Below are 16,102 nucleotides of genomic sequence, written 5' to 3' on the forward strand. Positions count from 1 at the left end.
ACATAATTAGAGTTCAAGGACCCAAGAATGTATTTTAAGATGAGACGACATACCACGCTGCCACAGAAAAGTGAGCTTGAAGAGGAAGCTCCCCTCTTGCTATGCTTGGCGCTGAGGCATGCTGCTGTAATAACTCCTGTTTCCCATCACATAACCACTAGTCCTTGAGATTTCTAAAATTATTCCTCTGCCACAAGGATGGAGGGAAAAAAGGTTGTAAAACTGCTTTGAACATAACGTTGGCTGATCACTTGCTCTGTCACAGCGCATACATGGACAAACTCCTCAAGCGTCACAAGTTCAACTCTCCTCAACTTCAAACTAGGAAATGCTACCTTTCCACAAACTGCAGAGACACTTCCACCTAAAACTAGTTTCAGAGCCAGGGATCACTCTTGCCTTCGCCCATCTTTTTCAGAGATTTAATAATTCCCTATTTTAATGAGCGCCCCTTAGGCTACTTCCACTCTCTGAAACCTTAACCTTCCAACAAAGCAATAATGATTCTTTTGATTATAAAGTCAGTTATCATGCAAGCCACTGGGATGACAGACGTGAAAACCTATTTATCTCAACTTCTATGAATTCCAGAGAATTCTGGCGCAGCCTCCCACTGGGTCCCTCCCTCTTCAGGTGCTGAAATTCCAACTGGTTGGCAGGGATGGCAGGGGTAAAAGTGTCACAAAACAGTTTTTTTAAGCCCACTGGTCTAGTTTCTCAGTTCAGTTAAGCAGAATGAAAGTTTATGAGACAGACTTTACTCATCAGATATGTTGGATTGTTGTTCCAAATTATAGTGCCAAACTTAAGAGTAAAAAGTTAACGGAGGGGGCTTCCCTGGTGGCACAGTGGTTAAGAATCCGCCTGCCAATGCAGGGGACACGAGTTCGAGCCTTGGTCCGGGAAGATCCCACATGCCGTGGAGCAACTAAGCCCGTGCGCCACAGCTACTGAGTCTGTGTTCTAGAGCCCGCGAGCCACAACTACTGAAGCAAGCCCGCACGCCTAGAGCCCATGGTCTGCAACAAGAGAAGCCGCCACAATGAGAAGCCCACACGCCACAATGAAGAGTAGCCCCCGCTGGCCGCAACTAGAGAAAGCCCGCGTGCGGCTTTGAAGACCCAACACAGCCAAAATTAAATAAATTAATTAAGTTTAAAAAAAAGTTAATGAAGGATTAAAACTTTAACTTCCTTTTGGCAGTTTCCTTGTAAATTCCAAATTTAGGGAAAAACAAGTAAGTAAATAAAAAATCCTACGAAATCTATAGTACAGCTATGTGTGGATATACCTCTTAGGTTACCACTTTAGAACACAGAAACTTTAAAGAATTAAAGCAGTGGCAACAGGCCTCCTCAATGGCTCCTGCCCAGCTGAGTCTGCAGGCACACACCCTGTATCTGTCAGGGAGCACCCCTTGGGAGACCTAAGCATCATCTCCTGTCATTGCACTGTTCCCCCAAATTACCTTGATTCCTGAATAATGAACATCATTTTGGTCCTTTTGCATATGGAGTTATTTTCCCACACAAGAGGCATAGTGCACTAAATTTGCAAATCCAAACGTGTAATCTAGATGAATATTTTTCATTACAAAATGTATAGTGCAGCATATACGGCGAGAGGGTATCATGCAGAGAGTGACACCCAATGCTGTCAGCAGGACATTTTACCAACCTTTGCTGCCTCCAAAAAGTGGATCATTACATACTTTTTAAATATTTGAAAATCATAATTGATATAACAAATGATATACCTCTCTCTCCCTCTCTCCTTCTCTCTCCTTCCCTTTTGAAAAGTGAGATCATATTAAGAGCAATTCAAGAGCTTGGTTTGCCATATCAGAACACAGATGCCAAGCTTTCCCAGCTGGCAACTGGGGCCTCCGAGTTTAACTCTTGAATTGTCCAGCAAAGCTATCAGGGCAGGAACATCATGGCAGAGAGGGCAAACTTCTGGCCTGTGTTTTCTTCTTATCAGTGAGAAAATTGCTACGTATCTCATATTACAATATATGTTCCCACAAAGGTCTCATTAAGCCTAGGAGCAAGACAGGCCAGTAAGAGCCCTTCTTTATCTGCTGAATTGTGCGAGAGCCAGAATGCAAACAAGTGTGCACTAGAGTTCATAAGTTCAGTCAAGGACAGGACGCTAGATGGGAAAACTTAACAGTGTTCCCCTAAATCAAACATGCATACAACTGTCATGCTTTCTGAGCATTTCACAATGTAAGCCCACCAATCCGTTTTAACAGATTATGAAAGCTTCCTTTTCCCCATAATGGGAATCTGCAAATGAAGTGAAATTTATTAAAAGGTTAAAATATGCTGTCAACTTGCAAGCAATGATCTACTTAAGCTTTTCATAAAAAAAAAAATAATTGTTACCCAAAAGGATTCTAAAAGTCAGTAACTGAGGGAGGAAAACAATTCTTCGCATTTGCTTCCTCCCTAATGAGATGTGACAACCAGGAAGGATTCTATTTCAAAAACAATAATAATGATTACAACTTCCCCTGTAAACAAGTCACGTTTTTCACAATGTTGAAATGCACTTTGATCATCATATCAGTTACCAATAAAACAACAGAAGTTACCATCCACGATTTTAAGGATTCCACAAGGCTAAAAGGGAAACTCCTCTCTCGTGAGAGCCACGAGGTTCCAGGCCTCTTTAGCACTCCAAAACATGTTTAATAAGAGTGCAAAACACAGTCCAAAAATCAGTCAGGCTGAGTTGAAACTCGAATCTGTTAAATACATGACAACAGTTACTCTCTCTTGAGATCCTGAAACATCTTAGTGTGTTGTGACCCATCTCTTTCTTCAAAACCCTTTCCTGCCTCAGAGAAAGCCCAGCCCCCTACCCCACGCCACTCTTCAGACAGGACACAGTGTGGCCACTCAACGCCTCCACAGACCAGACTTCCTTCTGTGTAGCCTTTTGGGTAGCACTGCTAATCCTTCTTATTAATTAACGAGATAATGGTGGTTAACCAGAAAGCAATATGAATGCAGACCATCTAGGAAACTTCAACCAAAATGATTTCAGCCTTTTGGTTGGTCTTCCTGACGTTAGGTTTACTCATGAAGGTTTTCTCATTTCTTTTTTTTTTAACGTTTACCCTGTTACACATTACTAACTAGAAAAAAAATAGAAAGGTCCTCTCAGTGGGTTACTGTAAAATTTGGAAGTGTGGAAACTGAAGGAACTAAAAATTGCCTAAGAAATACGCAGTGATGTGACTGAAAGCCACAGTCAGTCCTGGCAAGTGCATTCCATGTCACTGCAGCCAGCTAGCCCTCCATACCCTTCCCAGAGCACACCCAGCATCCTACAGCGTACTTCTGTCCCGGGAAGGTGTGCTGCGCGAGGCTTGCCTGGTTTTTGTTTTGTTTTGTTTTGCTTTGCTTTCAAGAAGGCAGTAACAAAGACAATATGGGGAATAGGTACCACCTGCCCAAGAATCCCTGGACATCTTTAATATCTTGGGGAAAATGGAGGCCACTTCAGAGCTGTTTTTTCCTTTAATCTGTCACCATCTTTGAAAAAAAAAAAAGAAACCTAAAAAAAAAAATAGATAAAAGGAAGGGTTTTCTATCAGCTAAGGTTTGCTGCAGCAAACAAGCAAGCAGCTTTCATTCAGGGATTGTCAAAAACTTTTCAGTGTGCCCACTGCAATGCGGATGCCAACCAACGAATCAAAGGCATTCAGCAGCTAGACAAAGAGGGTCTGATGCCAACCTCGGTGCCACTGGCAACCATTATTGGCATCCAGCACAGTGTCTGCCTTTTTTTTCCCCCTCGCCTGGCACTTCACAAACAAAATGGCGGTTCTTGTAGCAACGAAACAGCCGAAGCGCAGCCCTCTGAATCAATACCGTCAAATGATTTTATGGATTTAAACGCAGGGACTCCCACATGATGTGTATATTTTAGGTAAAGTGGGGGGTGGTATCATTTTATAAATGACTATATTGAACATGACCCTTTCCTAAACATGGAGCAATACAAAAATGGACTAAATTGTGGTCAACCAGACTCTAGGCACAGAAGAGGCTGAATAACAAAGAGATTTATTTAGCTTTAAAGGAAATTCTGCCTTGCGGCCATGGGATGCACAAGTCTAATGAACCATATATATCAAAACTGATTTCAAAATGCATACATTCTCCCCAAAACTGTATCAGATGCAGATGTAGCACTAGAGCTTGTGTCAAAGCTCTAGTAACTCTTTCCACATTTCAAAAAAAGATGAGGCTGAGGCTGCTGGGCATGAAAGAAAAAAAAAAAAAAAGTGTGGGTTGAACCAAAAGAGAAACAGGGAAAAAGCATAGGAAGTTGGTCAACAATGAACTTTATTATTTGTTGGTCTTTATGTCATCCTCCAGAAGAGATGCAGTTTGTGATCTTGTATAAATAACCAAGAGGACTATTGACATTTCTAGATCTGGAAATTGTCAATATATTGTAACATCACTCCACACTGCAATGCGGATGCCAACTAACAAATCACAGGCATCCTGAGCTAAACAAAGAGGGTCTGATGCCAATCCTGGTGCCAGTGGCAACCATCTTTGGCATTCTCTCTGTTCTTTCTCATGTTTTCCTCCCAGTCGTTTAGAAGTGGGGAGAGAAAGAAAAAAGGGGGGAAAGGTAATTCTGTTGCTCATTCTGTTGCAAACATTACATTTTTCTTTTCTGACTTTTCTTTCATGTTTTTCTTTATACTTTTTCACCTGATTGATAAAACATACTTAAGTGGGTTTTCATGCACTTAGAGGAGAAATAAAAAGTCACGATGGGAGATAATGCAGCCCTCTGACTGACTACAGACTTATATTTTAAAATTCTTTCTTTAATCAAATGCACTGCAAAATGACATAATTAACCTACATTTGACCAAAGGAAAAAGATATAAATTTTGAAAAAAGGAAAACACAAAAGCATCCTGATGTGACTTTTTCAAAGAAACAGCCAACAGATGTTAAGAAGATATGGTGCACTCACAGGTAGCAGAAGATATAAATTAGGTGCGCAGTGTAAAATAATAAAAGGTTTTTAAAAGAGAGACTAAAAACAACAACAAAATCAATGTTTTATCTGAAAATGTGGTCTGCAAGAGTTGCTTACAACTTTATGACTATCATGACCGATGGTGCAATGCAGAAGGCATTTATGCATTTTTCTTTCTTCAATCTATCTTCACAAATCCAAAGGATATGTTCTTTATTGTCAGTTCATCAACCAAGAGAGTTGGCTGCCTGCCCCAGGAGTGAATGTACATGCGTGCACACCTCAAGGACTAGCCTTCAAGCAAGTTAAAAGGCGAGCAGCAGTGAAGTGCTTGCAAACCTTCCCTCCCTGCACTAAAAAGTTACATGACCCACTTTCTAAAACTTTACTTCCAGCCTTGACTTTCACGACAGAGTTACAACACACTGACAGTCAATCCAACACATATATACAGCCCACCTTAAAATGTCACCTCCTAGACAGCTGTCAATCAAATTAAGTGTCACGTGTTAACGTGCTTTTATTTGGGGACACACAGGGAAAAAAAAAATTTTTTTCCCCAAACCATCATTACTTGGACTTAAATTTTTCAGTGTATAGAAACAGTAAATGCAATCTTTCATTAAAAAAAAACAATATCTCCAAATGTATGATATCAAGCACCATTATTTAAAATCAAACTAGAAATTTTTAAATGACTTGTAAGCATATCTCTAAAACTATACCAAGGAAATACAAAGACAAAAAGCACATAGTAAGTACCTAGATTTCTGAGTCAAAAGAGTAATTCTGATATTTTATATTTTGGGATGATGATGAAGTTCATACCATTTACTAAATCCCACACTTATATAACACATATCAGATAACCGTCTGCCACCTGGCTATCTGCAGGCCACTTTCCCTACCACCAGGCCAAGTTAGAAAATGACCCACCACCTATGGCACATTAAACTACAGTCCACTTTTGGTAGGTTGTTTTTTAAAATGTTTTCCTATGGACTGTGCTAACACAAGGACATCTATATACCGATACATTTATTTGAAGCATTTCTTTAAACCTCCTTAAAGAAAATATATTAAGAAAAATAAAAATAATAATCACGTTTCATGAACCCAGAAAACACTCAGCAAAATATATCACCTATTTTTGAATCATTCAGGCAACACTTACACCACTCTCTTTATCAAGGATTTTTTAAAATAGGTACGGTATGCGGTTTCTGCATTCTTTTTGAGATTTATTTTAATCCAGTGTAACCAGTCTACTTTCTGTTTTTGTTCTGTAAGGAGAGCTGCGACTTCCCTCCTCGGTAAGTTTTATGAATTTACACTCAAGTAAACGAACAATATTAAGTGTTCCCAAGTCACTCTGGGAAAATATTATAACATAAATTATTTAGATAAGAACTATGATCCCTTTAATCTACAGCGAATATTACACAATCAAAAGCAGGTGTTGATAGAAATATTTAAATTAAATAAATCTACGTCTACGTAAGGTATACTTTCTGATACTGGCTATCTTAAGCATTCTGTAATAGGAAATGTTAATTCTATTTTTTCAAGGCAATAGCACTAGATCCGTGAAAAAAGTTGATCTACCTCGTTAGTTAGGAGGTTAATACAAAGAGTGTTAAAGAACGGTTTGACTATTCATAAATCAAGTTACATTTTCAAACTGGGAAAAGATGACTAGATGTAAAGAATGTAGCCGAGGACAAAAAATGAAGTGTAATAAACACTTCGGACTATTCTGTGTCTTTGAAAAAGTGTATTACTTCAAAGACACTTGAAAACACATCTCTTTGTGGTCTTTAAATATCCATGCCTATCCAGGTAGGAAAGCTCCATGTCTATTTCCATAGCTTGCGCATGGCAGTGGACAAGCAAGTGGAGGAGGGCATGCCACTCTCCCCAGAGCAGGTGAACGAGACCTAGGCGCCTCCAGGACCATCTAACCCAAGCCAGGCGTTCCTTGTGTGGGGTTTGCGGGCAGTGTGTGCCGGGCTAGAAGAAAGAACAATCTGCTCCTACCTTGCTCCTGCACGTAGTATGCCAAAAACAAATCAAGCTCCTTAACTGATACTGTGATATGATGTGGCTGGACACAAAGTGCTGGGTTTGTGCAATGTGGGGATTTCATGAGCCGCTCTCCATCGGTACTTTCCAAGGGGATGCCTTTGAACAGGATCACCATGACTAGATCCAGACGCCAGACTTTGTCTGCCTGTCGCAGGCAGTCGATTCTCCTAATCTTACCCTTCTGGTCGGGATTGGATAAGACACAGCACGGGTGCTTCTTGCCAGTCACGGTGAGCACAAAGTCCTCTCGGTACTCCTGGCGGATATCTTTGCGCAGTTTGGCCAGGAGCCTGGATGCCCACTTCTGTTTGATTTCAGGCTTTTCGCTGAGAAGCTCATCTTTGACTGCTCTTTCTTCATCCTTTGACATTCGCTTCTCGTGCTTTTTAAAGTATTTGCGTTTCCGAGCCTGCAGGTTGAACCAAGTATAGGCAATTGCACGGACGTGTGGAAGTAGTGCCTCGATGAATGGGTGAAATTCATCCTGTGGAAGATGAGGAGGAAAAAGAAGACATACACAGTCAGTTTAGTTTTTTAAAGGCTCCAAAACATCAGACCACAACCCCTTCCCAATTCGGTACCAAGAGTTATGCACAAAAATAACATTCTTTTCTTATTTAAAATTATCAAAATAGCAGGACCAGAAGAAAATAAAGTATGCCAAGCTGCCCCCTTTCCACCAAAACTCACAGGTTGATTCTCCCTCCTAAAAAAGAAAATAAGGTTTATATTTGTATTTTCACTCTGGCCCCATCCCCCTCATTCCCACCATGTATCCTACATTCTTTAAAACGTAAGCGACCAAGATGCTTGGCACCTAATTCAATATTTAAATATTTGATTGACCAACTAACACTAAGCAGTACCATTTTACAAAGAACACAGTGAGATTTTTTTTTTTAATCGGAGCAGAGCTGTTCAGAAGGCAGGAGCGATGCCACAGTTCATTTCTCTTCTCTGTGGCACAGAAACACAAAGCATATAGATGCTCAGTGTAATGCCACACAGTTCCCGCTTTTGGAGCATGCTCTCAGCAAGAGGCTGCTGGTGGCACAAAGAGCATGCGCCATTAAACTTGATCCATTTTCTTATCAAACGTCCAACATTCCAACACTGAAACAGCACCATTCCAAGAGTGGTAACTAGAGAAACTGGTATACAGTGAGGGAAAGTGGGCAAAGGACACAGCTTGTCGTATCAGTGTCCTGAACAGAAGGTTTCCATACTTTGAGCAGCGCATTCCCTCCCTCTACCAGCAACGCTGGCCCCCAACACACACACACACACACACACACACACACACACACACATGCGCGCGCACACGCGCGCTGCTACTCTCTAACAGACCCACAGACACGCTCTTGCATTTTTAAATAAAAGTTTCTAAAGTTGAAACAAAATTGACTCGGATGTTCTTCCGGCAGCTTTCCTATAGAGTCTGAAGCCCCACAGAGTCAGTTAATTTGTTAACCGATCACATGAGTGTGGCAATTATTCTAAACCCCTTAAAAATCAATCTGAGGTGAACAATGAAAAATGGCAACTTGGCACCAACTTTACATTCTTTGTGTCTCTGCATGCAGTGGCAGGGTGACACCAGGAGAGCACCGCTGGTCACTCCCTGCTTTTGTGGAATCAATACAATTCATCTGCTACGCCTCTGAATTCTTGGACAGGGCTGTGGGTGCCCGTATGCATGGACTTGTGAATCTGCACGTGGAGAGATCCCGTCTTGTGAATTAAGTGGTTTACCTTAGGCTCCTGCGTTTTTCCTGCCTGTTTCATGTACGCCTTTTATAAGGGAGGGAGGCGGCGACGAGTGGCAGACAATTTGCACCTCCAGTTATTTCAAGTTACTTCCCAAAGCAGTCAGTATTTCATTACTTCCTGCCATAGGTAAAACCTGTCTCCTAAGCTCAGGCCTCTTACTGTTCCGAGAAAGAGCTTAACATCCAGTCGTGCACACTGTATGCAGGCAATAAGGCCAGATCTGAAACAAATGAGAACTTCCACTGCGGCCACTTTTCTGGTCACTGTATTGTCACCTCAACCACAAAATAACTTTCTCTAACTGTTTATATCCCAAGTTAACATTGACATCTTAGGGCTGGTCACCCTGAACTATGTGGAATAAATTCTGTTTAATCAGCAGACTGATGAATTCCATCAGGTAAAAATGATGAAAGTATCACAAATGACACTCTAACAAAGAAGACACCCCCAAACTCCCATAGAGTTATGAACTCGTTTTTAAGATCAGATTCAAAGTTTCAACGCTAAAGACTGCAGCATGTTCGCAGTCTGCAGTTCAGATCCGGAAGAGGTGTACATCCCATCCAATCAATAATGCAGTTTTCAAGTGTTTTAACATATTGCTGTAAAATGTTTCTAGAGCAGAATAAACCTAAATCAAAATTTTATAACAATACAGAATGTAGATGATTACATCACAGCATGAGGCATAACCAAATGCCATAGAGGAAATCATTAAACCGATCAGTAGTTTCCAGCAGAGATTTGAACAATTCAGTTACTATGCGAGCACATTAAACTAGGCCATGGAAAGAGTTAAACCACAATCTGTTCTTTGTGTGGGAAGGCAGCCCTGCTCACAGCAACCACAGCCCATGATAAGACCTCCCTATCTCCATATACTTTCTGATGCCATGCTTTCAGCATTCACTGTAACTACAAAAACTTTGTTTATCCCCCTTAGAAATAGATGCAAAAGGAAACCCTGCTCAAGGAGATGTGGACTCAAACATGCTTTGGGAACTCACTTCCTATATTCTGACTTTAACTATGATTTATTGATATGATCAAAAAACATACATATATACTCATGAACTAAAAACTTGAGATGTAAAGAGTACATGGGGGCGGGAGGAGCTTTGCCTCACTCACTTTACCCTTGCCATACTTTTAAAAATACGATATTATTTTAACAGATATTAAGCAATGTGTTAACTTCTAAGTACTTTTATCCTTAAGTACTATGTTCAGTAACATTTCATTTTCCTATAAAGACATCAAACATACTTTGATTAAATTTGTTTGAGCTTCCAATCATCTATCATGTAACAGATCTCAAAATTTTAATAACTTAGTTAAACAATCAAAATGCAAATGTGAGGGCTGAATTTGGAATTTCTTAGCAAATGCACACAAAACAATGTTTTTTAAGGTTGCCTTGAGTTTGTTGCCAATGCTGCCAAGTAATGTTTTAAAACATACTTTTTTCCTATTGATAAATAGAAGTAGCAAACTTTCTCAGTCCACAGTTGCCTTATAAATATCTTTCAGGGCTTTACTATTATGTGAATTCCTTTCAAGCAAAACACTTACTTCTGACATGGAGACATATCCTCAAAAAAGTGATAAGTAGAGATTTTCAGCAAGTCACATATATTTCCGTGTTACCATGACTAAAATATCATCTCTCAAGTATGACTGTTTTCTAATGCTGTTACAATATATTTTTAGTGATTTTGAATGATATGAATGTGGAGCATAGTAATTTGTCTTCATCAAAAAAAACGTGATTAAGGTATTCAGATGTCCTAATTAATAGATTATCACAATAATACTTTAAACAACTATGAAAATTATTTTTTAAGAAAGCAAAGCATGTAAATGATCTAAGATCTAATGGCTGTATGCTAAGGTAATATGCCACCTTGCTCTCTCAGAATTTTTATTAAAACACATTGGCATTCAGTAATGCCAATTTTTTCTCTTTTTAAACTTCCTTTAGTTGAACTAAATTGATAAAATAAATAGCCTAGTTACAAATTTCAAATATAAAAGTAAACAGTCCTAATTCTACTGGAAATATTTCTTTTTCTTCACAGAAACAGCGGTCTCCATGAAAGGGATGGAAAATTAGACCAATATAGAGGCAGAAGAATAAATACTAGATGTTCTTGGACCACTGCTATATAACAGTAAACCATTTTTTTAAATGTACCTTAAGAACTTGAGAAACAGCGAAAGAAGAAAAAAATTCAATGCAATCATTCCAAGTGAAAGTTATACTATTAAGGATTTACATTATTTTTAGAAAAAGCAAATACAAAATCATATCATGATGGTTCTTAATTTTCTTTAAACATCTGATTTATACTGATACATAAATACAGATTTATATCCAGGTACTGATACTTTTGAGTAACACTTTGATAAATATCAACTTTAACTGTAGCTCCTTCTGAAAATTCTTTCTAAAACCTAGATATCCTTTTGTGATAACTGAAACACTTAGTAAAGTTTCCAATCAATTAAGAATGTTTCTCTATTTTGTATTTACATACCCTAAAAAATGTTTTGCTGACAAAACTAAACTACTGGTCTGATATCAAAGTAACACCGTTAATGTTACTTTTGCAACACCTTACACTACCTATAAAGTCACACAGATATTAAAGTGAGAATTCTAAAGCTAAAATTTCTTCTCTAGTCTAGACCTTAAATCCCCAAAACAGTTTCAATATGTCAACTTAGATTTACATTATTAAAACAGTAGAGAATATCAGTCATCATGAATTAGTGTTGGTAAGCATGCACCCTTGAATACTAATGTGATAGCTGAATGACTATGCTGTATATGCTTGTAATATTCCATATGTCACGATGCTACAATATTATTTTTAACTTACACAAATTTAGATAAAGCTAGTGACTTTTCAATACATATTTAGAGGAAACCGAAAATGCAATGTAATCGCTAGCAATGTTTCTGAAAAGCCGATGCTGGAAATATGAACTAATATAGAAAAGCAATCCTTTACATGAGAGTAAGTGGTACAGCACTTTGCAAGTGAAAACCTTACCTTAATTTGTTTTATTTGAACTATGCTTCAATAACGTAAAAATAATGTCAAATGGATGTGGTTTACCAGAAAGAGGGAAAAAAATCCTGCTGATGGGTAATATGAAAGGTAACTTTTGCAGCTGAAGGCAATTCGTTATACCTGAAACAGTTTCATCATCATATTTATTGGCCATTATTCACAGCCTTAAAAATACAAATAGCTCAGCAATTCATTTTTCCAGTTTTGTTAAATTAAAGTGCACGTTTACTTGCTGAAAATAGCCATATCTAAGTTAATCATACTCCGATGCCAAACAAAATATAAACAATAAAAAATGTGTCAGCCAAAAAGCTACAGGACTGTATCCAATCACTGAATAAGCCTTATCATTGTTTTCATCTTCATTCACAATTTATGAATGCCTCAGTCCTTTTGAATCACAATGGCTTCTAATTGTCATACAATTGAAACCTTAATCATTTGTTCATCAGAAAAAATGCATCATCATGATACTGGATTTTTAAAAAATTGTAACACACCTTAGACTAGGCGACACTTCTTCAACTGTTTAGTTTTTAAGCCAACGTCAAAGAAAATGGTTCTCAATTACTAATCGTGACATATCCTCCTAAAAGCTGAAGTCAACTGCCCCATACCTTTAGAGGTTTAAAATACTGCTTCAAGTAACAACTCTGGGCTAAGATATTTAGTCAGCTCGTCAGTTGGTTAGTTAGCTGGGCAGCGATGAAAGATGCCCCCAGGTAAGTCTGTTTGGTCTCGTCACTTTTCCATTTGACCGACTGGTTTAAAATATATAAGTTGTGTTCCTGCAAAAGTATAAAGCCACTATTTTATTTCACAACACTGTTCCTAAAGTCTTAGGACAATTTTCAGAGTGAAAAAATTTTAAATGACCTTACTTTCCAGCATTTCTTTCTGTCCTACGCCCAAATATCGTCAAATGAACAGGTCTCCACAAAATGAACATGTTTTAAAAGTCCTTAACTTTCACCACGACCAACTAACTCGAGTCCACGTACAGACCGCCTTTGTGGCGTGGTCACTGGACGCCTCAAAGTGCGGATCGCGATGGACCTGAGTTTCAGATCCCCAAATTAAGCAAAGGAATGGGTCCCCGGACCACAACCTCCGAGTCGCTTCGTCTCCCGCCCACTGCCTGCAGCGGAGTCCAGAGGCGCCCACAAGGACTCCTATTGGAGTCCCCTCGCCTAAGTTCACCGGTTGTTTATAAGGGCTCTGTCCTCCCCTAAAGCTCCTCTAAAGCCGGAGTCCGCCTCGGCGCGCAAGCGAGGCGGCGGGCACCCTGGGCAGGGGTACAGCGGGCACTAGTGGGGCCGCGCGCGGGCTAGCGCTTGCGGGCCCGGGCCCTGCCCATCCCCTGCGGCCTCGCCCGGCCCAGCCGCCCTGGCAGAGCGCGGGCGCCCGCTCTCCGTGCCCAGGGCGCTGGGCTCGGCGCTCGCGGTGGCCGTGGGCTAGGGGCCGCGCGCCGGCTCCCGCGCCGCCCTGCAAACCCCGCCGCAACTCCGGGCCACTTCTTCTGAGGGGGACCGGGGTGTGCGGAGGTTAACTAAAGCCATTAATTGTCCGCAGACGAGAGCAGCAAAACAAAACAAAGGCATTTCGGGCTAGAGAGAAAGCTCGAGAAAGTGACCGAGGCATGTACCTGAGTGAGACAGATGGGAGAATACATCATGACTTCGCCTTAAAACGCACTTTCCCGGAGATGCCCAAGAAAATCTTCGAGAAGCAAGAATTTCATCTATTCATTTTACAGTCATCTGAGCCCCGCGATGCGATCAATCAGGACGGGGCTCTGCGCTGGATCACCGCAACTTCACAACAAACCCAGTCCTCCTTAAATAGCCAAAGATTCAAGTTCACTCGGCGTGCTAGATTTCCCGGGGTGAAATCCAATCTACACTTTTAACCCTCCTGCAGTCCGACCGCGCTGGCCGTGCTCGCCGAGGCCGCCGCCGCCGCCGGTGTTGGCTGCTTTTCGCCTGGGTTTGGGGATTTGTTTTCTGTTTTGCAGTTGTTGTTTTTGTTGGGGGCTAGGGGGTGCGCGAAGATTCGGTGTGGGTTGGATTGGGGTGGTGGTTGGTGGTGAAATGCTTTTTTAAAAAAGGCGGGGAGGGGGGCGCAGGAGAGAGGGCGGGAGGGAGAGCGAGGAGAATGTGTCACCGCGCTGGGAAAGTTCAAGGTTACAGCCCCGAGCACTGCGGCAGGATCCCGGAGTGGCGACCGCAGGCGAAACTTTGCCGCGAGCCGACCATGTGTGTGCGCGAGGGGGAGCGTGAGCGAGTGCGCGCGGGTGGAGGGGCGCGCGCGGGAGAGGGCCGGGGTGGGGGCGGGGTGGGGTGGGGGAGCCGGGAGAGGCCGGGGTGAGGGAGGGGGCGCGAGCGCAGGTCTCCCGGGCGGAAGAGGCTCGCGGTGCGCGGTCCCCGGCTGCAGCCGCCGCTGCCCGCGCAGACTCCTCCACGCCCGGCTGCCCTCCCGCGCGCCTCGCCCCGCGTCTGACCCGGCCGAGCGAGGAGGCTGCTGCTGCTGCCGCCGCCGCCCAGACGGATCGGAACGCGCTCCTGAAAAATCCCAAACGATAAATCCCGCTCTCCCGCTCGGCTCCAAACTCCTCTCTTTTCTGCTCTGGGCTCTTTTTTTCCCCTCCCTCTCTCGCTTTCTTTCGTTGCAAAACTTGGAAGTTGAAAAATTCACCGGTTCCACCCTCTGGACCCCGGTCGAGCTCTCTCCAAATCAGACTTAAGGATTGTTTTATTATTTAATTACACAATCATCGCTTTACTCCTCCTCCTGCAAACGCGCATTCCTTTTGCACCAGCCTCTCCACACCCCCCGCCCCCCACCTTTCTCCTCCTCCTCCTCTTGCTTCTCTCTCTCTCTCTCTCTCTCTCTCTCTCTCTCTCTCTCATTTGTTAAAGCTCTCATACCACTGCAACAGCACCATGACTTTTTTTTATTATTTTAAATAGATCTTCTTTCCGCCCTTTGGGCAAATCCCGCATCCCCCCCCCCACGTACACACCCCTCGAAAACCCGCCCTGGAAGAGGTATTTCGGTGCTCGCTGCGATCTCTTTAAACCGCGGGAACCTCCGAGTGGGAGAAGCACTGAGCCGGACTGGGCCGGAGAAAGGAACGAATGGAAAATTCCCTCACACCCAGGCCGCCCCGGGGCCCAGGCTGGGGCGCCGACTCTCGCACCCCGGGCGGGCGCGGTCCGCAATGCCCGCCGGCTGAAGGGAGGAGGGGGAGGCGGGGGCCTGAGCGAACTTGGTCTCAAGTAGTTGGGGCGCGCCGGCGCGGATGGGGGCGGGGCCCTCCGGGGTCTCCCTTGCGCAGGCCCGCGTCCCGGGGCAGCTCCGCAGAAGCGGCGCGCCTCGCCGCGGTTTGCCGCCCTCCGTGGCGGTGCCCGGTGCACGTGGCCTCGCTCGGAGCGGGAGGACCGGGCCGAGCTGCCGCCGCCGCCACCGCCTCCGGCGCCTCCTCCTCCTATTCCTCCTCCTCCCGCGGCTTGCTCCGCTCTTTTCCTCCTGCAGCCCCTCTGGCTCGCCCCCAATCCCCACCCCCCCGGGGCCCGGGGCGCCGGCGGAAAACGGCTCCCGCCCCGCCTGGGTGCAAGCAGGGTGGGGCCGCGGCGCGCCCGGGGCTGCGGGGCGGGCGGGCGGGTGGGCGCGCACGCGAGCGGGGTGCGTGTGCCGCTCCAGCCCTGCAAAGGCGGCCGCGCCCGCCAAGCTCCCGCGCGAAGCCCCGCCCCCACCCCGCCGCCAGCCGCGGGCCCCGAGTGAATGAACTTGATTTCGGATATTTGGAGGCCGGCGGTTTGCCTTGCACCCTTTCTGCGCGCGCGCGCGCGCACGGGCACTGGCACACACAGACACACACTCTCACATACACACCCCGCCCCCCAAATTCCGGTTTTCGGCCAGGGGTGGGTGGGGAAGAGGTGGAAGCAAAGGCTGTGCAGACAATGGAGAGAGGAAAAGTGAGTGCCAGGGGCTCCGCGTCTACCTAGCCGGGGGCCGCGGAGAGGACTCGACGGCCCCAGCCCCGGGGCGGGGCCACCCCCACCTCCAGCTGTGCTCTGATTTCCCTTTTCTCTTTTCCTCGCTTCCCCCCTCTCGATTTTTCCCCTCAACTTTCTCCTCTCTCTGTC

At 43.8% G+C, this 16,102-nt stretch overlaps 1 protein-coding gene across 8 annotated transcripts in view; it reads right to left on the minus strand.

Annotated features, from left to right (window-relative positions):
• NFIB (nuclear factor I B) overlaps positions 1-14,987 on the minus strand; it is a 234,883-nt gene extending 219,896 nt beyond the window's left edge. For 4 of the 8 annotated variants that reach the window (XM_082657081.1, XM_082657080.1, XM_082657077.1 and 1 more), the window contains exons 1-2: positions 13,597-14,193; positions 7,054-7,585 (exon numbers count right to left, since the gene is read on the minus strand). In XM_082657081.1, coding sequence (XP_082513207.1) covers positions 7,054-7,585; positions 13,597-13,626 — 562 coding nt within the window. In that variant the 5' untranslated portion in view covers positions 13,627-14,193. Of the gene's footprint in view, positions 1-7,053; positions 7,586-13,596; positions 14,194-14,451; positions 14,714-14,794; positions 14,929-14,973 lie in introns of those variants that run through there. The other 4 variants (XM_082657076.1, XM_082657075.1, XM_082657074.1 and 1 more) reach the window with 4 other exon arrangements.
• Between the last annotated feature and the right edge of the window lie 1,115 nt (positions 14,988-16,102).

Source organism: Grampus griseus (assembly GCF_964374135.1).
Source record: "Grampus griseus genome assembly, chromosome: 6".
NCBI lineage: Eukaryota > Metazoa > Chordata > Mammalia > Artiodactyla > Delphinidae > Grampus > Grampus griseus.